This window comes from Contarinia nasturtii, unplaced genomic scaffold (genome assembly GCF_009176525.2).
Source record: "Contarinia nasturtii isolate CC-2019 unplaced genomic scaffold, AAFC_CNas_1.1 Cnas_scaffold_285, whole genome shotgun sequence".
Lineage (NCBI taxonomy): Eukaryota > Metazoa > Arthropoda > Insecta > Diptera > Cecidomyiidae > Contarinia > Contarinia nasturtii.
The window spans coordinates 3,250,942-3,277,339 of NW_022197640.1; the positions used below are offsets into that span (position 1 = coordinate 3,250,942).

General features: G+C 33.8%; 6 protein-coding genes across 8 annotated transcripts in view; 2 read left to right on the top strand and 4 right to left on the bottom strand.

The window, feature by feature from the left end:
- The window catches only part of LOC116337842 (cyclin-dependent kinase 14), a 160,504-nt gene extending 158,002 nt beyond the window's left edge, over positions 1-2,502 (bottom strand). Inside the window, exon 1 of one of the 2 annotated variants that reach the window (XM_031762769.1) lies at positions 2,212-2,502. In XM_031762769.1, coding sequence (XP_031618629.1) covers positions 2,212-2,275 — 64 coding nt within the window. In that variant the 5' untranslated portion in view covers positions 2,276-2,502. The remainder of the gene's footprint in view (positions 1-2,211) is intronic. The other variant, XM_031762770.1, reaches the window with a different exon arrangement.
- A 900-nt stretch (positions 2,503-3,402) lies between these two features.
- Positions 3,403-5,489, bottom strand: LOC116337448 (probable cytochrome P450 313a4). Its single transcript, XM_031762025.1, has 7 exons — positions 5,253-5,489; positions 4,980-5,177; positions 4,734-4,919; positions 4,460-4,656; positions 4,177-4,380; positions 3,656-4,076; positions 3,403-3,590 (listed from the first exon to the last, which is right to left on the bottom strand). Exons 1-7 carry the CDS (start codon positions 5,395-5,397, stop codon positions 3,424-3,426), a joined length of 1,518 nt encoding a protein of 505 aa, XP_031617885.1. The 5' UTR covers positions 5,398-5,489; the 3' UTR covers positions 3,403-3,423.
- Positions 5,490-6,558: 1,069 nt separating this feature from the next.
- LOC116337708 (transcription initiation factor TFIID subunit 2) lies at positions 6,559-11,163 on the top strand. Its single transcript, XM_031762487.1, has 10 exons — positions 6,559-6,819; positions 6,902-6,956; positions 7,032-7,195; positions 7,274-8,863; positions 8,940-9,189; positions 9,261-9,634; positions 9,706-10,101; positions 10,170-10,467; positions 10,542-10,772; positions 10,846-11,163. The coding sequence occupies exons 1-10, from the start codon at positions 6,767-6,769 to the stop codon at positions 11,050-11,052; spliced, it is 3,618 nt and encodes a 1,205-aa protein (XP_031618347.1). The 5' UTR covers positions 6,559-6,766; the 3' UTR covers positions 11,053-11,163.
- Positions 11,164-12,468: 1,305 nt separating this feature from the next.
- LOC116337449 (tumor suppressor candidate 3) lies at positions 12,469-14,485 on the bottom strand. Its single transcript, XM_031762026.1, has 5 exons — positions 14,294-14,485; positions 13,757-14,105; positions 13,175-13,549; positions 12,911-13,073; positions 12,469-12,843 (listed from the first exon to the last, which is right to left on the bottom strand). Exons 1-5 carry the CDS (start codon positions 14,378-14,380, stop codon positions 12,828-12,830), a joined length of 990 nt encoding a protein of 329 aa, XP_031617886.1. The 5' UTR covers positions 14,381-14,485; the 3' UTR covers positions 12,469-12,827.
- Positions 14,486-14,841: 356 nt separating this feature from the next.
- LOC116337727 (26S proteasome non-ATPase regulatory subunit 11) lies at positions 14,842-17,222 on the top strand. The gene is made up of 4 exons (XM_031762541.1): positions 14,842-15,630; positions 16,160-16,642; positions 16,753-16,944; positions 17,041-17,222. Exons 1-4 carry the CDS (start codon positions 15,079-15,081, stop codon positions 17,077-17,079), a joined length of 1,266 nt encoding a protein of 421 aa, XP_031618401.1. The 5' UTR covers positions 14,842-15,078; the 3' UTR covers positions 17,080-17,222.
- A 2,414-nt stretch (positions 17,223-19,636) lies between these two features.
- LOC116337659 (mobility group protein 1A) lies at positions 19,637-24,253 on the bottom strand. 2 transcript variants are annotated; one of them, XM_031762411.1, is made up of 3 exons: positions 24,120-24,253; positions 20,499-20,680; positions 19,637-20,244 (listed from the first exon to the last, which is right to left on the bottom strand). In XM_031762411.1, exons 2-3 carry the CDS (start codon positions 20,646-20,648, stop codon positions 20,056-20,058), a joined length of 339 nt encoding a protein of 112 aa, XP_031618271.1. In that variant the 5' UTR covers positions 20,649-20,680; positions 24,120-24,253; the 3' UTR covers positions 19,637-20,055. The 2 variants fall into 2 exon arrangements, with proteins under 2 accessions (XP_031618271.1, XP_031618272.1); XM_031762412.1 differs by lacking the exon at positions 24,120-24,253 and adding an exon at positions 21,948-22,195.
- Positions 24,254-26,398: the final 2,145 nt, after the last annotated feature.

Sequence of the window (26,398 nt, forward strand, 5' to 3'; positions counted from 1 at the left end):
CAATCAAAACCGAGTAATATGTGATTTCTTTATGTTTTTGTTGTTGTTTACTGCTTAAATTTATGTGTAGCGCATATTCAAAGCGTCTGTTGTTTCTATATCGGAAATTCGTTATCGTACGTTTAAGAGAAGAAAAAAAATGAACCAACATATGTGAGTTCGCTCTATTTGGCGTGCGGCATTGACGACTTTTTTTATCATGCAAACTTTCTTGAACGGATCGTATGTACATGAATGAATTTGCTGCGCTCTTGTTTTTTTTGTATGTTTCCATTCGTTCGTTCGTTTGGTTGTTACGACATGATCACATCGACGACGCGTTGAAGTATATCGAGTGTTATTTCCGCGTTTTTGAGGCTTGCTGTGCATAAATGACGAACCGTTCTTCAAATCATTCCATAGTTAAGATTTTGCAAACCTGTTCATGTTTGCCGGTGGATGATGGTTATGATTTAGATCGAAATGGTCAGCATTATATGAACATGATTTAAAAATAAATCATACTAGATTACGCTAACGATCATTATGCCTGCATGTGATCGTTTCAACTATATTACGATTAGCAGAAGAAGAAACTAAAGAGGACGACGACGACGAACACACACACAAAAAACTAGTAGCTCAAGCTCGAAAAAAAGAAGCGGATGACGCAGATCAAATTGAAAATGTAATCGATGTATAAATGTAAGTTTGACTGGGCATCGATCGTATCCCGTTCGCTCTATTGGATGGACCAACTAACTCTATCTTGTTCTCACATTCATTTTAGTGGAGCTTTAGAAATATCGTGCGCCAAAACATGAACAAATCTCGAATGAGAGATATAGAGAAAGTTAAAGAGAGATAGAGCGAACGTGAGCAATTCGAGCGAATAGCGATAGAATGAGTATGCCCGATGTGAGGAAAAAAAAGAGTTTAAAAATTGAGAATACATACATGTGCATACACGTTGCACATGTGATGTGCACTGCGTTTTTGATGCAATCAGTTGACAAAAAGGGGAAAAGAAGAAGGAACACAGCATCGGAAAAGAAAATGTCATCACATGTCAACACACTGCATTAGAGTACAATACACAGCCACACACATATATGTTTGGTTTACACAGAACCGAATTCGCTTTCGCAGAAAATGTCAAACGAACTACATATTTGAAACGAAGAAAATGAAGATGCACGAAAAACGGAGAAAGACAGAACGAGAGAGCAATAATAAGAGAAAGAAAGATAGCCAAAAAAACCTACCAAAAATACAACCAATGTGTAGTTTCAGCTATTCTGCTCGAATATTTATTTATATTTCTCACATTCATAAGAGAAGAACTTGTCGCTTTTTTTCCTCTTTCAGATGATCTCTCTCTCTCTCTGTGTGTGAGTAAATGCTGTTTTTGCTTATATTTTCGCTTCTTCGCTTTTTTTTTCTGCCATATCTCCTTTTTCAATTCTTTCAAGTGGCTTCGATGAAGAATTTGCACAGCAAATGAAGAAAAATGCGGTGGAAAAAACGACATCAATCGCGGTTGTATTCAAACACGCGTACTCGTATTGAAACCACACATGTCCGCGAAATATATCATCATCATCATTCAAACACACCACACATCGCATCACATATTCGGGTTGCCATCAACGTTGAACGCGAGGCAAAAGCATAGTTAAGCAATAATTATTCGCGAGCAAAACAAGACAGAAATATATATAAAAACCAACAACATGTACACAAAACGTTGTAAGAACGATGACAAATTGTGTGTAGGAATCGTTTTGCTCATTTCACTGTCTCATTACACGGATCTTATTGTGTTAATGCGAAATGATTTAACCGCCTTGATGTCAGCATTAACGTACCAAGTCCAATCGATTAATTTTCTGAATTTTGGCGACATGAACGGTTTTATTTTGTGTCTGTTTCATTGTATTGATACGTCCTTCTACAAAATTCACTCTGTAGAGACGGAGAGAATATTGCCGCGAACATATTCAGATTTCACAAATAAATGCAGCTGAATGAACCAACGCACAAAAAACTCATTGGAACCAAAGAGAAGAAAAAAGTTGAATCAAAGTTGTGCACTCGGCACATTTTCGGTGCGAAAATCGTAATGTTGCATGACGACGGAATGTGTGTATGTTGTTTCTTATTTATTTTTATTTTATTTTTTCGGATAAATGTTTGATGTCACTGAAATATCTGTATGTGTGTGGTACTTACCATCTTTTGTTGTTGCGGAATTATCACCAGCTGTTGGTTGTATTTTATCCACTGAATAATACATGATTGTGGTAATAAAACAATATCACAAGCAACACAAAACAAATGCCACACTCTCTCACCGAACTAATTTAATCATACCGCATTCAATCGATAGCTATTTATTTATATTTTGTTGATACGATTTATTTACTTTTTCGTTTGATTACTCAAAAGTGACGAATTCTTGTTTAATTTTTGTTTTGTTTTATCTCGTTATATATATATTTTTTTGATTTGTATTTATAAATGGTGTTCACACTCAAAATTTCATTCTTACGAGCTAAACAGAACAAAAAAATATATTTATTTATATTTATAAATCGAAAGAATCTTTCTTTTATTTTGCTTGTGTGCCTTTGTTTCTCTTTTGTGTGTTGTTTGATGTGGTTCTGAATTTTTGATTGTTTTATAATTTCGACACACGCTCACGGTCTTCAACTTGGTTCTGTTTGTGTTTTTGTTGGTTGGTGTTCTTCTTTACTTTTTCGAACAGGAAAAAAAATGAAATAAGTTTCTATTTCACACACGAATTTATTATTATTACTAGTTTTCCCTTAAATTTCTACACTCCTTATCTGGCTCTCTCACTCATTCGTTTATCACTTTCGTTAGCGTGTGATTTTTTTTTATTTTCGTTTCATAAAACAAAAAGACAACAAAAACACGATTTATATTATGGACTATTACTATTGCTATGTTCGAAGGGGGCGCAGAACTTCAGATTTCATATGTATATTATTCTTCTTATTATTTTCTTTTTTTGCCTCATCTATATTTGTACAATGAAGTTAGCATGCTACTGCTGTTGCATGAGTTTGACGAATCACAAATGTCATGTGTTGAAGAGGGCGCCAGGCATTAAAACAACATTTCTGTCTGGCTGATATTTGTCGTTGCGCATGAAGTTGGCTCCAATATTCCGGGTCTCTCTCTCTCTCTATTTTTTTCTCTCATTCTCCAAGAGATTGATTGAGTTTTTATATTTAAAAGATACGCACCGGTTGCATTCACTCTCTTTTTTATCTTTGTCATCGACTGTGAATTTGATACCTCATTTGAGTGAAAATACGAACAACTTTATTGATTTATTAAGATATATACAACGGAAATGAAGAATTTTGCTTCAAGAAATAAAAAACAATTTGTTGAAACAGAGAAAAATAATAACATTTAATAATTATCGCGATTTTCAATTTCAAATATATCATCGTTGACCAAACAAAGTGTAACAGTCATGCGAAATTTAAGATCCTCCATACGTGCCTTTGTCACTATTCGATACTGTCGAATCATATAAACGATGATTAGCTTCAACGCAATATTGCCGTACTTTATGCCTAAAATAAAATTGATTACGAAATACAATTTGTTGATGTCTCAAGACACATGTGAACAGACATACCGATACAATTCCGTGGTCCGGCACTAAATGGAATATAGCTGTATGGGTGTCGTGGTAAAGCATTTTGTGGGAAAAAATTTTCCGGATTGAATTTAGTTGCATCGAATTTCCAATTGCTGCGAGTGCGATGCATATTCCAAATGTCCATAATATATTCCGTACCTTTGGGTATAGTAACTTCGCCCAAGCACATGTCTTCCTTAAGGCTTCGCGTTAAAACCGGAACAACGGGAAAAAATCGGAACGCTTCCTTTATAAATGCATCCAAATATGGCATATTTTTTATATCCTCTTGAGTTACATCCATTTTTTGGTCGGGCAATACACTTCGAATCTCTTCAAATAGTTTCTCTTGTGCATCCGGATAAATGGCAAGCAATGCACAAATATTTGTGGCTGCTGTGGCCGTTGTTTCATATCCCTATCATAACAAAAGTACCAAACAATAAATAATGATGAAGATTGGTTAGTGCTGCCATAAAATGTGCATGCATTAAATATGATTTGCATCGAAACTCAACTGCAAGTAGAACGGTTTTTAGTTCGTCCAATACATTTTGTTCGGTGAATACTTTATCTTCAAGTGCCAGTTTTATGATTCGATCAATAAATACGTTCTTTTCCACTGGTTTCTCATCGCTTTCATTGTTATTCGCGATATCATCTGCCATCAATTTTGTTTTCGCCATATATTCAGTATGCTCAACTTTTTTCGATGCATACAGCTAGTACAACGATATAACGAGAAATTCAAAGGAGACATTTTACAGAAAAAAAATCAACAATTTCGTGTGTAACACGTACCTTTTCAAGTAGTTTATTCAAAATATCGACGCTATGATAAAATGGTTTGGAATATTTTGATAGACGGAACAACATGGCTGGCTGGATCCATGGCTGAAAAAATCGCTGAGCAGTTATACCTAAAATTGTATGGGCATTATGCAAAAATGCTGGATTTTCCTCCGATTGTGTTTTGATCTCTAATCCCAATGTTGTTTCTGAAAAAAAAAAACAGCAGCAGCAGATGAGAATGAGTTTTAAAAAGTATCAACATCATTTGGTTTTACTCTCTTACCACATATCATATCCATGGCACATGCTTGTATTATCGGTGGCAATTTAAATTTACCCCTTCCAGTCTGACATTGTAATTTGTTAATGAAAATTTTGAGATTTCTATTAAATGTCGGATAAAATGATTTAACAACGTTATAATGAAATGAAGGATTCAAATTTTTTCGATGGAAACGCCATTCGTCAGCTAAAAGATAACATTTATTTTATCAATTTAAAATCGAAAAATCATTCAAATTTAAATTACATTTCAACGTGATCAGTCCGTGTCCAATGCTCTCAACAATAAAATCGTAAGAGTCACCCTTATTCAAACTATCTGGTGCATTCAGAATAATTTCAAAATGTTTTGGATCATCGATATAAACAAATAACCGATTTCCAAGCCAAAATTTTCCAGGTCCACCATGATTGCGGTGAAAATCATTTATTACATCCAAGATTTCTGTGATATTGATTAAAAAACGTGAATATACTTCAATGTTTTAAAGACGAAAAAGAAACTGCAAAAAAAACCTACTGTCTGCACTTAGAAACAAATAAGCACTTCCAATGATTGGATATCCTGTGTAGCCCTTCAATTTGTGGGCAAGCCATAGCAAGTGGCGTCGTTGCCACAAATAATACAGTGAAAATGAAAATAATACAAATATTAGCAGTATCATTGTACTATTTTCGTGGTGACAAAGTACGTAGAAATGCAGTCAAAGGAACTTCAACTATTTGCACTACAAAATCTAATGTATAACTGACCAGCCGAAACTATTGCTATGTGATATTATTTGCTGATTTGCAACGACGTTATCATGAATTTCTAGAGAGTCATTCGGTTCAAGGTCAACTTTGATCTCTCTTTTTTTCTTGTTACTGCAATTTTATGCAAGAAAAGAAAAAAACATCGCCATCAAAATGTACTATTTCGATTAAATAGTCGATGTTTTTTTTTTTCATGAATATATGTTAAAATTCTAACGTCTCGCCACCTAATTTATTGATTGGCCATGGTCTACTGAGCCCAGGTTACATTTATCTCATTAAAAAAAACGAGCATATCATTATTATTTCAATAAAAATTGTAAACAAAATTCCAAACCGAATGACTTGAATTTTACTGAATCATCGAAACAAGTTGCAAAGTTCAGTAATAAATCCGTTCAACGAAAATGGTAAAAAGAACAAATATAAATTTGAAGAAAATCCGTCTAGAATGTGACTGTTGAAATAAAAATGTAAAAATTATATTTCATCAGACGAACAACGTTCATACAATGTTCTTTTTTTTTGGTGATAAGATCGATTAGAAATGTCAGGAAAAACAAAGTGTAAGACAATATACGTGCGACTTTTTGTATGCCCGTACAAACAATTCCTTCGTTTTGCATTTTGCACAGAAACTTGACCTATATCGATATCAATTACGTTTCTTCTATATTCAAATTAATGTGCAACGCGCGCTCACACGGAATATGAGATTGCATTTGGGATGCACGATATTTGACAATAACCGTAATAAATGAGTTGTTTGATAAGACTAAACTTAATCTATTCAGTAGTTTGAAAAAATGTGGAACACACGAGAATGATTATTGTTAATGGAAAAATCGAATCATTTATTAAATCAAACAGATTAAATCACAATGAAATTGAACTCTCGACGAAGCTGGCATTTGTGAGGCTCGCGTGTAACAAGTGAGCAAAAAGAGAGAATTATAAATTTAAATAGAACGTTTGAACAGAGCGCGTTTTCTGAGTCACGACAGATGTTAAAGCGAACCAACTTCACGATTGTTTGTTCGACATTTCTCATTTGGTTAAAGACTCGGCAAAACTATGAGCTATGTGAGAGAGATGTCTTAAACTGTTTTGATATTGTGACATTTTGTTAGGGAAATTATATTCCGCCGATGACAAATGTGCGTGTTTATTTACTGAAAATTCCAAATTTACATAAATTTCAGTGAATTTTATTTGAAAAAATCGAAAAAGCGGTGTTTCGATTGCGAATAAAAAGAGGCGGCTAAAAATTTAGCAGCCATGGGCTCAATCATGGAATCAGCTCCCAATGAATTAATGAGGCCATTCAAATTATAAGTATCATACCCGATTAACTGCCAATTCAATCGAATTTAATGCGTGAATTAACCATTTTTTTTAATTAAATTCCATTACAGTTCACCAAGTTGTTAGTCTGACTGGCATCAGTTTCGAACAAAAAAGTATCATTGTAAGTTATGCGAGAGATATGACAGATTATTTGAAAATTGGTATTCAATGTTCGATTGTACGGGTTTATTTTCAGGGTTTTGTTGAGCTAACCATCATTCCAACCAAAAATAAATTGAAAGCCATTCATTTGAATGCAAAACAATGTCGCATCTATCGTGTTGTTTTCAACGATGATATCGAAGTTCCGTACGAATATTTTGATCCATTTTTGGACATTTGTCAAGATGCTACTGAAACGTAAGTCGTAAACCACAACTATTATTCGTATAAATAAAAATGCATAAATTAAATCATAAATTCCATTTGTCACAATAGTCGTTCGCTGGAAGATTTTTCAAAATATCATTTGGAAGCTGCTGAAAGTGTGGATCCTGATCATTGTGCCGGTGAATTAGTATTGTTGATACCACCCGAAGCCAATGATATTGTGGTTGAAGGCAAAGAGTTACGCATTGGAATCGAATTTTCACTTGAAAATCCAGACGGTGGCATACATTTTGTAACCGTTGAAAATGATGATTCAACGGCAGTCAATTCATCACATTTGTATACATATGCGCCAGAAAATTCGAGTCGATTATGGTTTCCATGCATAGACAGTTATGCCGAACCGTGTACGTGGAAGCTTGAGTTTACGGTCGATGAAAATTTTACAGCCGTTTCATGTGGTGAACTAACCGAAGTAATTATGACACCGGATATGCGCCGCAAAACCTATCACTATACCATCAGTGTGCCAGTTTGTGCACCGAATATTGCACTGGCCGTTGGACCATTTGAAATTTATGTCGATCCGCATATGCATGAAGTAACACATTTTTGTCTACCGCAGCTAATGCCGTTGCTTAAGAATACCGTTCGTTATATGCACGAAGCATTCGAATTCTATGAAGAAATCTTATCGACACGTTACCCATTTACATGTTACAAACAGGTATTTGTCGATGAACTCGGCTCAAATGCCCGAGCCTATTCAACGATGAGCATTTTATCAACACATTTATTACATTCAATTGCGATTATTGATCAAACATATGAAACGAGAAAGGTTCTATCGATTGCAATTGCTGAACAATTTTTCGGTTGTTTTATAACGATGCAACATTGGTCAGATACATGGTTGGCCAAAGGTATTGCCGAATATATGTGCGGTTTGTATTCGAAAAAATGCTTTGGTAATAATGAATATCGCGAATGGATACAACATGAATTGTCCGAAGTGGTAAAATATGAAGAGCAATATGGTGGAATCATTTTAGATCCATCAGTTCCGCCAGCACCGTTGCCCGTATCGACAAATGCACCAACGAATATCACAAAACAACCCGACGAACATTATTTTCCGATCAAAAATATGCACACTATGTCACCGAAATATATAGAAGCAATGCGAAAAAAAGCACACATTGTCATTCGTATGCTGGAGCATCGAATTGGCCAACAATTACTCATTCAAGTGTTCAATAAACAATTGGCACTCGCAACAAATGCAGCGGGTCAACCAATTGCCAGTGGACTTTGGCATCATTTACTTATCTCAACAAATATTTTTATCAAAGCCATTTTCACTGTCACGGGCAAAGATATGTCAGTGTTCATGGATCAATGGGTGCGCACCGGTGGACATGCCAAATTTCTTTTGACATCGGTATTCAATGCAAAGCGAAATACAATCGAATTAGAAATTCGACAAGATTGTGTCAATCAAAAAGGTGTTCGAAAATATGTTGGACCACTGTTGATTCAGCTACAAGAATTGGATGGTACGTTCAAGCATACATTACAAATTGAAAATACGGTTGTAAAAGCAGATATAACATGCCATTCGAAAAGCAGACGAAATAAAAAGAAGAAAATTCCACTTTGTACGGGAGAAGAGGTCGACATGGATTTATCACCAATGGGGTTAGTTTTAAATTCGCGAAGAAAACAAGTGACCCGATTTAATATATCACTTTCTTTTGTCGTTTTATTTTGTCAGTGACTCGCCGGTGCTTTGGATTCGACTTGATCCGGAAATGATAATATTGCGTTCAGTTATTATTGAACAACCGGATTTTCAATGGCAATTTCAATTGCGCCATGAACGTGATGTAACCGCACAGTTTGAAGCTATTGGTGCATTACGTAAATATCCAACAGCCACCACACGGATGGCACTCACTGATACGATCGAGAACAACAATTGTTTCTACAAAGTTAGATGCAAAGCCGCGCACTGCCTGAAAGATGTACGATTTAATTTACTTGATTTTTTTTTCCATAAGCCACAACTGTATGTATATTGAATATGATATTTTAGGTAGCAAATGCAATGGTAACAAGTTGGACGGGTCCCCCAGCAATGCAACAAATATTTCGCAAATTTTTCGGCTCATTCAGCGCTCAACATATCATTAAACAGAACAATTTCGCAAATTTCCAATTGTATTTCCTGCAAAAAACGATTCCAGTAGCAATGGCTGGACTTCGAACCGCTCATGGTATTTGTCCACCAGATGTGATGCGTTTCCTCTTAGATCTCTTCAAGTACAACGATAACACACGAAATCACTACTCCGATAATTACTATCGAGCTGCATTGATTGATGCACTCGGTGAATCAATAACACCCGTTGTATCGGTCATCGAACAGGGTTCAACAATTACAGCTGAAAGCTTATCGACTGACGCAAAGTATGTTAAAAACAATTGTTGATTATTACGATAAGGTTGATAAAAAATGTTTTTCATTTTTGTGTTTTCAGACTCGTTCTTGAAGAAGTGACACGCCTCTTGAATTTGGAAAAACATTTACCATCGTATAAATACTGTGTTACGGTTTCTTGTTTGAAAGTAATACGAAAATTGCAGAAATGCGGTCATTTACCATCGACACCAAAGTTGTATCGTTCATATGCTGCTTATGGTCAATATATTGATGTTCGTGTTGCGGCCATGGAGTGTTTGGTGGATTTTGTTAAAGTTGATGGTGAATACGATGATTTAAAGCATTTACTGGATCTACTTAGCAACGATCCAGATGCGATGGCACGACACAAATTGGCACGATTATTTATCGATTTTCCACCATTTTCGAAAACTCATCGGAATCGAAAGCTAGAGCGACCAGAGCTCGTCGAACAAATTTGGCAGAATATGAAGTAAGTGTTTAATTTTTTCTGATGTTTCTTTTATTTAATACAATTCTAAATTCTCTTTGAAACAACAGCAATAACTTTTCAAATAATGCTCAAGTGCGGTGCAATTTTGTGGATTTATACTATTCGCTGTTTGGATCGAAAGTTCCAAATTGTTTGGCTAAAAATGAAATGCCACTGTCAATGGGATTGCCGAAAATTCCAAAAATACCGAAACTGAGCGATACAAAACAACGGTCGGCCAGTCCATTTGAAAGCAATACAACTAAACTTCCAGTGGTTGATGAACCTATCAAAATTGAGAACAGAGAATCCGAAACAGTTAATCGGCCAGTTGAAGAAAAACAAGAACCATCAGAGACGGTGAAGGTAAACATATCAATAATACAAAAATATATATCAAAAATACATATATATTAAACTTGAAATATCTTCCTTTACAGGTTGAGAAAAGAGATGCATCCGAAATGGATTCGGATAATCGTCAACCAGAGCCAAAAAGAGTTAAAACTGAGTTTTGTTCCGATAATTCAGTATCACTTCCCGGAATATTGCCAGGTAGTACGGGACCCGTTGGATTTGAGCCGGGCATGTTCAAAAACGATGATGAAAGCAGCAGACACAGCAGAAGCAAATCGAAAGACAAAGAGAAATCAAGCGATGGAACATCAAAGGTAATTTATATTTATTTTTCTCATAAGAAAAACATTTTTGAAAACAATTTTTTTCCTTTGTTCGCATTTATAGAAGAAAAAGAAGAAAGAGAAAAAGAAGCACAAGCATAAGCACAAACATAAGCACAAGACAGAAAGTAAAGATAAAGAAAAGAAAGAGAAGAAAGATCCAAATATATCACGACTTTTAGTGAAAGATGAAACACCAGAGACGCTTAGTTCAGCCGAAACGTCCAGTAATAGCAATCAAACATTTCAAGATTTGACTTCGACAATGTAGATGGAATGTGTTTATGTTGTAATGTGACATTTTTAAATAAATTATATTTCAATTTGAATTTTGCTTTTCGGCAGGAATGATATTCAATAAAAATCAAACTCAAAATATAAATATTCTGATAACTTCTTAATTCTTTTGCTGCAAGACGATCTATTAAAAACAAGCGCTAGCATTGTCACTGTTTTATTTGTCTGTGCTATAAGATAAGCTTCAAGTTCCTTTTTCGCTCACCACATCTTTCATTTTTTCATTATGTTTTACCTCTGTGATTGTCGTTGCCAGTGAACAGTGTTCAATGAACGACACCCTTTGGTGGATCCATTGAAACTTTGCTGGAACTCTCCGACAGTGTTGGCGTCCTAAAATAATACACTCATCAACCACATTGTAAAACGATGAAATGAAATTGATTTAAATGAAAATTTAAAATAAATAATCAAATTGAAAGAATAGCCTGAAGTTAGTTAGTTCGATACAAGCGGCAAAGCAAAACATTAAAGCACTGTCAACCAATAAGCGAAAAGTGACGACATCAATTATTATATGAAATTAATAGAAAAGAAACGTTTTTCATTTCATGCCGTGCTAAAAAGAAACGTTTTTATATTGCTTAGTAATGATTTAGCTGATGTGAAACTGACCGGATCGATGCAAATGTTATTCTCAAAAGAATTGACAAATGTTGACACGCTTCTTTAATGTTGAAATTTACGATGAATTCACGTACGAGAAATACCTATACAAAAATACAAATTTATTTTTGACATCATAATTCTAGCCCATTTTTCAATTTGTGCCACCGAAACTTTGATAAGAATTTGGATCACCATCCAGCAAATGTTAACAGCTATGAACTTGTGCTATGATTTGTCTGAGACGTGTTTGAGAATTCGTCGCTTCAAGCAATACATAACGGTCAGCAAGAGTTCGTTTCTTTGACGCACGTATTTTTGTTGATGTGGAACCTCTTGCAACAGTTGATACAGTGAATGCTTCATGATCAGTAATGGTTCCTGAGTTCGCGGAATCAAATCTCTCTGACTAACAGATGTACACAAATCCTCTTGATCTGTTGGTGTAATGACTTTAATATTTGTTCCAAAGTGCTAAATTTGAAGGCTTTAAAAGTGTTGATGTTGGTGTCGATGGTGGTTGTTTATCTGTATCTGATTAGTAGAACAATCTCAATTTAAAATTGAAATATTTAGAAATAAAAATGAAGTTATAAATCAGGAAATGAATTTAGAATAAAAATCTATCAATGGTATTCAATTAATTTGAAATTTAGTTTATTCGGAACCGATCACAAAAAAGAAATGAAATCAAAGAAAGTTACATTTTAAAATATGCACTGCTCAAGGAGAGCCAAATTGAAAAACTCACACCGAATTTATGAAATTATGAAAAAAAAAAAACTGAATTTAAGAAAGATTTTTTATTTTCCATTCTATTTTTATTGTGTGTTGAAAATTAAATAACAATTACGTAAATTATGTCAAAGTAAAACACACTTATGATGCACATGCACACACTCAAAACAACGGTGAACCAGCCGTCCTCAACGCCAGCAATTGACCATCGATTTACATGTTAAAAATATTTTGTTTGCATTTTATCTAATTTTTTGTTATTAAATTTTGTTTGGTGTCTTTCACTCTCACTTTTTACTTTGTCCGTATTTCATACTTTCTTTTTATCAAATCATAGAAACTACAGCAAAATATATTTTTTTGCTACAAATTGTTTTTAATCAATTGATTTCTAGGTGAACCCGTTTATTTGAATAAGAAACTGAAATCGAAATAAAAATAATCATAAGTTTTTTTTTTTGAAATTATTCAAATGTTAACAATGTTACCTGTATGGATAGCCTTGGGCTTTGGAACGGAACACAGAAAGAATTACTGAGAAGAATATTGCAACTAAAATCAATCCAATAATCGCCATAAAACGACCTTTTCGTTGATCGGTCTGTTGACCAGCTTCAGTGAGTAGAATCATTCCAAGAACAATCATGGCATCTATATTTGTTTGGGTTGAATGAGAATGTTGAAAATTTTGATTATTTCAAATGCATTTGATTATTCAGTAAAAATAAATCAATTTTTCATAAGATACTTACTTAAGAACATAATGATGTATGTTTCGATGACCAATTGTGCTTGTGATGATCCATGAATGTATGCAATGCCACCATTGGCACCTCTATGCATAAGTGGTGGACCACGAATATGATTCCACATTTGTCCTGAGATCATAGCAAAGCAAAATGTTAGAGCTAAAACGCCCCACATTCGTTTGTTGAACAAAAATTCCAAGTTATTGCGTCGCATATACAAGAAACCGCCAACCAATGAGGCAAGCATGAGAATGGCAATCGTTCCGGAGTAATTTGGTGGTCGGAAAATGCGAATTTGAATATCGGTACGCTCTTGAATCCATTTGGCAAGTGATTCAGCCATATAACCAGCTCGTTGAATGTCCATTGTATCAGCAGCTATATCAAAATGGAATGAATAAAGGCATTTTTTTCTTGTTAGGCACACATTTAAAATAACAAAAACAACGAAATACGTTGCTGAACTTGGAAATTTAACAACCAATATATCAATTTTCGACGAAAAATTGTCTTTCGATACGAAAGATGTGACATCATTATCGACTGTGTTGTCATTTATTCGAAAGCATTATCGATGTGAATTACCTTTAGGTTTGCCTTTAGCTGGGAAATGCATGAAAACTGGTGCCGTATTCAAACGAAGCATTTGAAAAACATCGGAACCTTCATCGAAGTCGACCATGGCAAAGAATAAATTATTTGAATATGCCTGTGAATATCGGAATGAATTGGCTAAAATTGTGTATTCATCGTGAGCATGTCGGCAAATGGCGCACTGTCGGGCCGGTGCTAAAGCTGTAAACATTATAACAACAGAGTAATTTCTTGGTGTGGTCTTCACAAAATCGCGGAATTTTTGCAAATTAAATTTCTGCACCGGTCGTTTAGTACTCATATCCGTTAGCAATTGTACTCGTTCGCCAAGTGTTTGTGGCTAAAAAGAATCCAAAAACATAATCATTTTAGACAAATTCGAAATTATCTAAACAAACATGACGTGTCAATTGAACACTTGTCATTTTAACCACCACATCACATCGGTAAATAAAAGCGGCTTTTCACAAACGAGTTTTTTTTTATTTGCGTTTGCGATAATTCTTCGCATCGTGAATAAAAACTTACCGAGCCGGTTTTCCTTTGCCCATCCGCTGGTAACCATTGTATACAACTCAAAACTATAAACGATAAAAATATCAATTGAATTCTCATTTTGCCTATGGTATATATTTTTTTTGCTAGTTCCTCTACACAATAGTAATTCTGTGATTAGGAACTGTACTGAATGGTGGTATCGAGCCAATAATAACAAATGTGTTGAAACGTCATTGGACGTTTCAGAAATACACACATCGACAAAACAGTGTTACCAGGTTAAAACATAACAACACGAAAAATGGCATTTGAGAAACATATACGAAGTCATTTCATTTGATTTTGATGCAATATAAATGGAAAAACAAACAAAAAATGTTCATAATATTTAATGAATAAAATGGAGAAATATTTTCATTTGAAAATTAATGTGATTTGAAGAGTTATCTTTTAACCGAATCTCGCATACATTTTGTTTCCGTTGAAGTAGTACATTGAAAACGAACAACAGTTGATCTAGTACAAAAATGGCGTGATTTGTGTTTAGCATGTTGTCAGCCGTGTGAACGATGACTAGCGTTTCGCACTGTCATGACAGTTTAATGGAATCCCATTGAACGATTTAAAGTTGAAATCATTTGTGTGTGAACGAGATCTAGATCACAAGTTTATTTCTTTTTATACTTCATACTTTTTTCGATATCCGAACCAAAATAAAATCAAATAATTCATAAAGAGTCTAATAAATTTTCGAAAAAGTCAAACAAATCGATACGTACGACAAATAAAACGAAATTAATTTAACAAAGAAAAAAATGGCTGGTGCGATTTTATTTGAACGGGCGCAGGCATTGACGTCGGTGAATCGTGAAGAGGGCATTTCACTGTTGAATAAAATTGTACGCGAACAAGAAGTTGCCGAAAATGATGAGGAGCTCATTCGGATCAAAGAGCAAGGGATTTTGCAATTGGGCGAACTCTACAAACAAGAGGGCAAAGCAAAAGAATTAGCCGATTTAATCAAAGTAACACGTCCATTTTTGTCGTTAATTAGCAAGGCGAAAGCAGCAAAATTGGTTCGTTCATTGGTTGATTTCTTCCTTGACTTGGAAGCCAGCACTGGCATCGAAGTGCAATTGTGTAAAGAATGTATCGAATGGGCAAAACAAGAGAAGCGTACATTTTTACGTCAATCGCTCGAAGCACGTTTGATTGCATTATATTTTGATACTGGTTTATACACAGAAGCACTGCAACTCGGTTCGGCCTTGTTGAAAGAGCTCAAAAAATTGGACGACAAAATGCTGCTGGTGGAGGTTCAACTGTTAGAAAGCAAAACATATCATGCATTGAGCAATTTGCCAAAGGTATGTCTTTATTTCTGCACACTTCGTTTGAGACACTTTTAGATCAACATTTTGATTGCCATTCATTATGAAAAACAGTGTAACCAGTTTTTTTTTTGTGCATTTAAACGATCCAAAAAAGTAAATATGGCTTCAGGCTTTGTGAGGTTAGAAACAAAGGCTGTACGATATTATTGTGCGTGTGACGTCAACATCAACACAAACTTTTCTAGAGCAATGACGCATCGTCTTTGTTATTCTCCTTATATGCGGATACATAAAAAAACTGGTTGCTCGTTGTTTATTTGTTGGTTGTTCTCAATCTTTTTTATTGAATGAAAATGCAATGGATTTATATGGACATTGTGCGCTTCCTTTGTTGCAATGAATTGAATTTGTTGTCACGAATTTGCAAAATGCACGTGATTCAAAATGAAAAACCAAATGCGTAGGCAAAATGCTTTCATTATTTTTCCTTTTAAATGAATGGAATTTAATTAAATGCACCTGAATTAATGTTTCTCTTTTCTACAATTGAATCAATGTATAGGCTCGCGCTGCATTGACCTCGGCTCGTACAACAGCTAATGGTATTTATTGCGCTCCAAAAATGCAAGCATCTCTTGATTTGCAATCGGGTATTTTGCATGCAGCTGATGAGCGTGATTTTAAAACAGCTTACTCATACTTTTATGAAGCGTTTGAAGGATATGATAGCATTGAAGCGGCCCGTGCATTGACCGCATTGAAATATATGTTGCTGTGCAAAATAATGCTTGGCTTGGCCGATGATGTCAATCAAATTGTTAGCGGTAAATTGGCAATCACATACTCTGGACGAGATATTGATGCAATGAAAGCCGTTGCACAAGCATCACACAAACGTTCGTTGGCCGATTTTCAAGTAGCACTCAAAGAATATGCAAAAGAATTGGAAGAAGATGTTATCGTAAAGGCTCACTTGGGCACACTATACGACACAATGTTGGAACAAAATTTATGCCGGATTATCGAACCTTTCTCACGTGTGCAAGTAAGTTGATCGAGCATTGGTTTTCTTTTTCCGCCTCCATTCAAATATACCCATATAAAATCTATCAAACAAAATGCACTAATCACGATTTTTTTTGGTCGTTTCCACAGGTGTCACATATTGCCAACTCAATTAAACTGCCCGTATTGCAAGTGGAAAAGAAATTGTCACAGATGATTTTGGATAAAAAGTTTAGCGGCATTTTAGATCAAGGCGAAGGTGTTCTTATTGTATTCGAGGAGACTGCCGTTGATAAAACATACGAACGTGCATTGGAAACGATAACAAATATGGGCAAAGTGGTAGATACGCTTGAATTTTATTATTTTTCGATTATTTTCCGATTACTTATCGATTATTTTAAATTTTATTCTTTTCTTTTGTGATTCTCCCCTTAGGTAGATACGCTCTATCAAAAGGCTAAGAAACTCTCATAAAATAAACACTGAGCAGCAGCATTCGCAAAACCAAAATTATTATCGAATTTTTGCTGTTCCTACTTTATTAATGTGTACTGATGATAATAACAAAAAAAAAATAAAACCGAATGAGCTAAAATCTCTAGATTTTTTTTTGAAAATGAGCGTTTTTTATTCGAGATACTGTAAAATCGCTGGAAGAACATTTGGAAAAAATATATATATTCAAATAAAACTCGATTTATAAAGAATTTTTTTTACATCAATTTAGTCCGGGTTTTGCTCAATATGATTGTACTTAACCGGTATGTCATTTCAAGTATATGAGTGGACAACATATCCATATGTCCGGCAACATATATATTGAAGATACATAGGTATGTATGTGCTTTGTGCATATTTTCATTGAGACTGCGCAATTGTTTGCGCCATAGGAATGAATATAAAATAGGTAATATTTATGTAACAGAACATTTTAAATAACAAATAAATTATTATTATTTTTTTTTTAATAATATTTGAAAAGCTTCTCATATGTAAGTTATAGCAGTGAAAGCTTCCGACATATGTCTATGTTCAATTCGATATATGGAAAATAACAAATAAAGAAACATTTATTATTTTAATTTTTGTTACATTTTTATTTCAATATATTTTTACGAGTAAAAAAATCAAATTTGGCATTCATGAAATTCAAATATCAAAAAATATAACAAAACTTACTTTGGAAATTCAATAGAAATTAAACGGCTATAATTTTGCGAAACAAATTTAATTATATTCTTCAATTTTTTACATAAATTCACGTCAGTTTGAATGTTTCTTTAAAATACGGTATGTTAAAAATATGAAGAAAAAAAAAACATGGTATGTGAAGCGAAATTTGAATTTTATATGTGAAAAATTGAATTCTTGAATTTTCTTATTATACAATTTTTATCTCAAGCGAAACTATATTCAGTTAGATTTTTCGTGTATTTTTATATATATATTTTTTTAATTAAAAATAGAGCTTAAATCCTATTTTAAAATCAAGCTAAGAAAAACTTATTCATAAGCTTTAATCAATTACCTCGTTAAACCGAAAACTTACCTCCAAAATTAATCGATTCAATACGATTTTCCTACAAATCAATAGCAATATTAAATGACAATAAAAATGATCTAGCAATTTGGATAATTTGAAGTGAACCGTTTTTCTGTGGTATTTTTTTGACCAATACCATAATTTGAAATGTTTGCTTCCATAATTTGAGTTCTTAAAGTGAAAATCCACAAAAATTATGGCATTCGGTAAAAAAAAATACCAGAGAGAAAAGAAATCCAACAAGGCTTATTGGTCTTAGCAAAAACAGCTGACAAAATCAAAAGTAATCAGAATTTCGCTCGAACTGTGTCTCTTACTTCTTCTGACTTCAACGAAAAAAGAAGGCAACTTGTTTAGTTTGTTGTTTTAAATAAAAAAATATCCGATCAATATACAGGATTGAGAAATTTTCACTTTATTCATTTCGAACAAATACAATAGGAGACAAAGAATTACAAACACTTTAAACTAAATAATGTTACGTTACATTGGGTAAATGCATTACACGTTTATGAATGAGAGTTAAACATTACGAATTTGTATGTTTCGTATGTTAAATTGATTTTTGTTGATGTAAAAAGAAATTTTTTTAGCTTTAAACTCTGTGTTCCATCAAAAAAAATCCTCCAATTTAAACATTGCATCAAAAATGTGGCTGTTTTGTATTGTATGTTTTGTGAGTGTGCTCTAATTCCAAGTCTGAGATCAGAAGCAATAGAAATGATCGAAAGAGTTGTGAAAAATCTCTTTGAAATAGAACTACATGAATCGATGTTCTTGCACGTTGTCGTCAATATAGTGGGCTTGATGGACTATTTCACATTTGACTCTTTTCAACTCTTTTCCTTTTAAATTTTCTTTTGTCTTAGTTTTGTTCTGCTTGTTTAAATTGTTTCTTTACATGGAATTCACATCATCTACGTAAGACATCAATTTATGGCTAAGTTTTTTTTTTCAGAAGTTTTCGGCTTGTGGGGCCTCACACTTCCTTCCACAGTTGCGTGTGTATATTATTAATCTTATTTATTGTTTTTTTTGTGAATTTTCTCTTTATTTAATGTGTGTGTCATTTAAATCTTAATTCATTAAAACTGATCAGAGTTGTTTCGTTGAAAGCAAATCCCTACAAGTAATATTCAAACATCTAATTAATTTGTTTTGTTTTTAAATGTTGTTTTTTTTCTCTTCTTCTTTCCTTTTTTAAATTTCCCTTCTCTCATTTGTCTAGAGTATTTTCTTTTTTTTCTTCCCTTGAAATGCGGTGTTGTTATTGTTGTTGTTTTTTCGAGTGAAAGTTTTTATTTTTCAGATAAGGAAAAAAAGAAACAAATACAATACATTTTGTTTACGATTTCAAAACAACTTAATTTTATTTCATTAAAAAATGAGAGTGTGTGTATGTGAAAGAAAATTAAAAATCTACTGAAAAGAAAAGACAAAAAAAAATAGTTTTGTATATTTCCTGAAAATGAATGATTCCCCTCTTAATTTGAACTTTTTACGAAAGAAAAATGAAAGAAAAAAGGACATTTTTTTTAAATTAAAAATTGATTTGCAAATTAAGAAAAATCGAGAATTATTCAAACATGTGGTTGACACGAAATCAGCTACGTTCACACAATTTTAGAACAGAATGAAACCATATTGAATAGTTCTTGCGATGATTTTTCTTAAGTTGCTTCATTTTTTCTTTTCATTTAATTTCATTTTTTTTTCATCTTGTATTGTTTGTTTTGTTCATTGTTTTGTTAATGTTTTTTTTTGTGTGATTTTTCTTTCATTTTTTATATTTTATTTTACTCAAAACACAATTCAAGTCAATTATTTTTTTTTATGTTGTTTTTGTTTTGTTATCGCTTCGAATGATGGATGTTTTGCTGATCTGAAGTCTTTTTCAAGTAATTAATCTAATCACTTTCTTCTTCTTCGTCATCATCCTCTGAGTCAGCTTGTTTCTTGCTCTTCTTGGTTGGGGCTTTTCGTGTTTGTTTGGAGCCGCGCTTCTTGCCAGAGTCTTTGCCACCTCCGTTTGCTTCGTACTCTTTGACTAATTTGGTGTATTTGTCTTTGGCTTCAACGGCTTTGGCCTCCCATTTCTATAAATGATGGAATAACGATAAAAAAATAATTCAGTTAAATTGCCCCGGTTAAACAATGCAATTGCTTCAAAAATATGATTGGTTTTGAATTATTTTTTTTTTCACTTCTTTACAGAATATTCAATTCAAACATTTTTTTTTTGGTATTTAAAGTTAGCCAAAATGGCGCATTTTTTGGCTGCCATTTTAAAAAACAGTTTATACTCCAGTGCATTGAAGAAGAAAAAAAACTTATGCAATTGAGTACTTACGCTCTTGTCCTTTAGTGCGCGCCACAATTCACCACCTCGCTTGGCAACCTCTGTGACTTTGATACCTGGATTGTCACGTTTGATTTGTTCACGGTTGTCGTTCAACCACAACATGTATGCGGAAAGAGGACGCTTTGGTTTTTCTGCCATCTTTACTTTTTAGTTGATTTCACGTTAAGAATCTATAAACGAAACGAAAAACAAAACAAAGAAATCCATTAATATTTTATATTTCAGTTTCAACAAACAATTCACTTCAATTGAAACGTTTTATGTATTTTTATGAATTCAAACATTTAAAGAAAAATTCAAATTTTTTGCTCTGCATATAAAAATCAAACGATTGTTTTTTTACTGTGTTTGCTTAAAAATATCATGATTAACAAAAGCCTACTCTAACCGCCCTATTTATTGATCTGTTTCAATTTGAAAAAAAAATGAGACTTATAACGGCTTTGACGATTTGAAAATTTTCAGGAGACAGAATGTATTTAATATCCTCTCTCACGCATTCTCGAAAAAATCGACCCACAAAATAACATATATATTATTATGCATATATATATAGAAAATATCGGAATTACATTTAATGCAAATCAAATGGTAACTGAAAAAAAAACACAGCAACACCGAATTATTTTGCACGCATCAACGCTAACCGTTTTCTCTCAGTCTCTCATGCTCATTATCAAAGCGTCGCTGTACGTTACAAAGTTCGTTAAAATGCGCTCTATGTGTATGCTGGCTGTTGGTGAATACACAACACAGCAATGGAGTGTATTATATGAAAATGGCTGTATACTGGATTTTAACATTTGGAGAGAAGCCGAAATGAGTATATGTTACCGGAGTTGAGAAAAATGAACCAAAATTATCGATTAAAGTCGAAAATTTAAAATTTTAATTCTCAAAAATGAAGAAAAAACTAAAAAAAATGCAAGACCAACAACAACTTTACGCATCATCGTATATATTTTTTAATTCTCGCTTTTTCTTTCTTTCGATTTCGTTTTTTAACGAACACAAACAACATTCGCATCACAATCAAATTTAAACTGTAATCTTTTCGCATTTCATATTCGTATAAATTCAAAAGACGAATGAAAAAAATTCAAACGACAAAATTGTAATGTGAAACATCGTTACAAATAAGATATGGCGAGAAAAATACAAATTGTATTTATATACGAAAAAGGATCAGAAGACAAGAATTGAAAAGCAAACGCGAGCACAGAAGATGAAAAAACAAAAGTGGAATAAAGAAAAACCGAAATAATTTAAATGTATTGAGATATGGTGGAAAAGAGCGAAAGAAATGAGCGCGCGATGGATAAAAATCGAACCAAAGCGAAGCGGAGCAGAGAAAATAGCGCCGATTTACCGATGAAAAGACGGAATTCACACGAACAAGCTGCAAATGTTCGGTAAAAATTCTAAATATTCACTTACTTAGTCACGAAGAGTAGAGCGTCGGTTATATTTTATTTTGCACGGAAAGAGCACACACAGCAAAACAATCACTTTCAATGTACGTCGAGAAAATGACTTGGAAAGTAAACGAACTGGCTTTGGTTTGGTAGTTGATATAGAACACACGTACACTATATGTATTTGCTGTTGCTGCAAAATTGTATATATGACGCCTTTTGGAAATGCAAGAACACAAGAACACCGAACTGAAGTAACGAACTGATACAAATGGAATAATGCTCAGTTTGGTGTGTACACTTCACACATAAGCTATGTTTGGCCGTAATATGATGTGTGCAGAGCGTATCGCGCGTTATTCGTTATACAGTGTCGGTTATTTGGTCGCTTTGTGCCCTTTTTTCAGAACGCTCCTGCTCCTGATGCATACAATGAAAGTAAAACCGAAACGGCAAAGAGGAATCGGAACGGCAAAAGAGAGGCAACGAGACAGAGAGAACGAACGACGAACGACAAACGACAAACGGCGCAAGAGAGAGCGCACAGTGTCGGACGTTAGTACTGTATAGCAAATGAGAAGCCACGCAGCATATAACGTGGTAGTGTAATAGTACACAGCACAGCACAGCAAAGTAAAACTCTACAGAAATAATACAGCAACACACAAGCGACTCTGGTTACTATGAGTCTTTTACATTTTGCTTGTTGGGCATCAAATTTTTAGTATTGAGTGCTGAATATAGAGTACAATGTGTAGAGTGTCGCTGTGCAACGCGTACGATATTTCAATGTTCGTTGTAACAGTGTTCAGTGTGTGTGGTTTTTCTCTCTTTCTCATATACGCATCAATGGCATATATATGCGCGCGCGATAAACAACTCGCTGACTATATGAGCCGAACATACTGAACAACCGACCGAACCAACGAATAAACGAACAAGGCAAGGCAATATCGGCGAACAAACGCCAAATGATATTGTTTGCAATGATGATGAACTGAATGTGAGTATGTCTATGTCTCTCATTTTCTGAATGTGAATGTATGTTGTATTTGTGTATGCACAGTAAAAAGTGCCAAAGCCAAAGCCAGAGTCAGAGCCAGAGCCCAGTAAAACAAAATAAAAAAAGCAATGGCAAAAGAGCTTCGAATGAATTGAGTATGCCTCAAATGTAAATGGATTGAAATGAGAATATGAAAACGAAAATGAAAAGGTATCAACCATTATCTAAATACATGGGCAAACATAAAGCGACGCGCTCGTATAATATTCAAGTGGTATTGCTGAAATGTTCAGCACTGGCACAGGCACAACCAAAACCAAAGGCACTCTATGTTCTCAAAGAGCAAGCTGTACGAGACGATCCATTGAATATTATATGGTTTTCAATACCAACATACAACGTTCACTCTACTCAATACACGGCAAAACATATACTCGTGTATGCGTACACTACTTCGTTTTTATACGTTTGGTATGTGATGCGTCTCTCCTAGCAAGTCTCCATACCGAACGAACAAACCGAGTGCTTTTCTCTCTTGTATGAACTGTATTGAATGTTTGGGAAAAAATTCTATATGGCGACATGGCTCTTTGCCACTTCGTTCAAATGAAATTTGTTTGAAGAATTTTTTGGCGCGAAAATGTATAAGATTATTAAAATTATTCGACGCGTTGAAAAGTAATTATGCAGTTTTGTAGAGAAAATTATAAGAAAATTTTTGGTAAAAACGGCATCACGATACGATGACTCGTTTTCAAGATATTCAATTTTTAATTTTTTCGTCGAACATTTTGTTCAAGTGATGCTTCATACAAGCCATTTTCTTTGTCGATTTTATGACGACATCAAATGCGAAATACCCAATTTTTTTTTATAAAAATCGATAAAATCATGTAAATGATATCGAACTTTTCGTTAAATGAATTAAATGACGCGAATTTACTTAAAATCAATAGTAATTTAAAAAAATACTCGCTCTTGTCATCGAATATTTATTTTGGTTGTACAGGCAAAGTTTCATATAATGTTAATATGGCGCATACAAAATATAAGCGAACAGAACCCACGCCAATAGTGGTTTGGAAAAATCGAAATATTTTACGTAAATCCGTTCTAATTTTTTTGTTTGTTTCGGTAAAAAGGTACTACAATGATGTTTAAATAATTTGTAGAAATGGAAAAATTACTTACCAGAAGAAATACACAATGAATTTTCACAAAGAAAAAACCAATTAAATTGCTTGATTACAACAGAAAACGGTAAGCACGACTATTCGTTCAAGAACTACAAGATCGAACTGAACACGTAGAAACGTACACTGTGCTTGTAATACGAAGCAACGACGAACGAACGGAACGCATTTGCCAATAACAACGCTTAGTATTGCAGCATCAAAACAATAAAATTTTTAAAGCCGGTCTCGGTGTGCGAATGAAACGCAACAACATAACAAATGCGGACAATAGAGACAACCGCATATTTCATACACCACAGTATTGACGCTGCTGGCATACGATTGCTACAACTGTTGAGAATATTCAAAATGTACGTGCGTTGAAGGTTTTACTTGGATATTTTTTACATTTCCATTTCATTCATATTTGTTCAGAAAAAATTAATTTCGATTAAGAAAATGTTCGGCACATTTTTAGATTAATTTTTAAGCGTTAATCTCTCATCAAATATTTTTTAAAATTCGTCAAAATTCTGAAGAAAATGGTTGCAAAACCGAAGCCATGTCAAATGTACTACACTGTGGACGAAGTATTCATTCGTTTGAGAGTTTGCCGCAATGTGAACCGTCTCCACTTTTGTTCGGTGTTTTGTTGTTTGTACGCTTCGTTCTCCATACTTCGTATTATAATGTGGTATTATATGAAGCCATGAAATTTCTTTGAATTTATTCAAAGCAAAACTCATGCAACATTTTTGTTTATCGCATTTTTTTCGATAAACTATTTACATGATCAAAATGGTATCAAACATGAAATTAAAAATGATACAATTTTAAAGCAAATTCGCCCGTATTCGCTGACATTTTCGCTGTGACATATTCATTTTTGGCTATGATTTTAATTTCATTTTTCTACTAAATCACATATGCTTAATGATTTTGTTCAGATTTTCAGGTCGATTCATGTGACCGTTGTGCTTGTCGTTTTATATTTTGCCACTTCGTCGTTTCTATTCAATGTTTTGCTTGTTCAAAACAAACATTGATGTATATGAAAAATATTTTGTTTTTCGACATTTATTGATTTTGAAAATGTTCATTTTGTTGCTGTGCATTTGGAGAAAACAATGGACGGCTTTTTAGGCGAAAAAAAAGTACAAGGAATCCTTTGATTTTTGTTGTTGATGTTGTTGTTGTTGCTCAAAGAATTGCTAGAATTGCTAATTTGACGCTTCCTAGTAACGAACGAAAAACAAAAAACATAAACCGAAACGTTGTGAAAAGACGTTGTGGATTGCATTTTGTGTGAAATGCTAAAAGCAAGGTATACTTTTTTCGGAACAATTTGTTGTGATTCATCGCATGCATGCCTGTTTTAATGTGTGTCCATGTGAGTATATATGCTCATTTCAAGAGGACGAGATGTGTGTGTGTGTTTATGGGCAAGATAGAGACAAAATGAATGAGAGTTTTTTTTTATGAGAAATGTCCAAAATGAAACCATCGACAAATTAAGAAGAAGGAGATGATGACGAAAACCGAAAGGTAAAAATATATTGGAAGATCGGTTATATTCCCAGTAAAAAAAAATTCAATTCAATGTTTGATGGAGTTGGTTATAATCTGAAGAGGTGCATAAGCATCACAGCAGAAAAACATATAGAGAGAAAATAAAAAAAAGCGGTTGCGGAAAAAATACTAGCAATAAGCATACATAAACAACCCTAACCGAGAAGAATAGAATGTATTTGATCTTAGGCCATGTTGTACGTCAATTTATGCACATTGAATGCACCGCCGTTAAGCCGAACCATTTGAAATTTTGTGTGCTATGTTGTTTGGCATAGAGTATATTGCTTGTGTGATTAACAACAAATAGAGAGAACAGAGAGAGAGAGAGAGAGAGTTCACATATTAATCGGCAAGAGGCATATATATGCCACAGGAATAAAAATGCATACTACATGGACACGAACATACAGAGAGCTAAAGCGAACGAAGAAAAAAATATCAACAACAAACTAAAATACCCAACATACACAGAGTGAGACCTACCGAACAAACGAATGTCGCATCTGTTCTCACAGCACACTGAACGCACAAGAATTTCTCTCTTTCGATGTTCGTATGTATGTTTGCGTCCGTTAATAAAGAGGGAAGCCAAAGAATAACAAAAGGAACACAAATATGCTCTTTGAATATATTTTTTGTCCGTTAAAACGAATGAAACAATATTTTTTGTTCACTGCAACAACAATCAGGAGAAAAAAATGAATATAACATTGTTTGTATGCA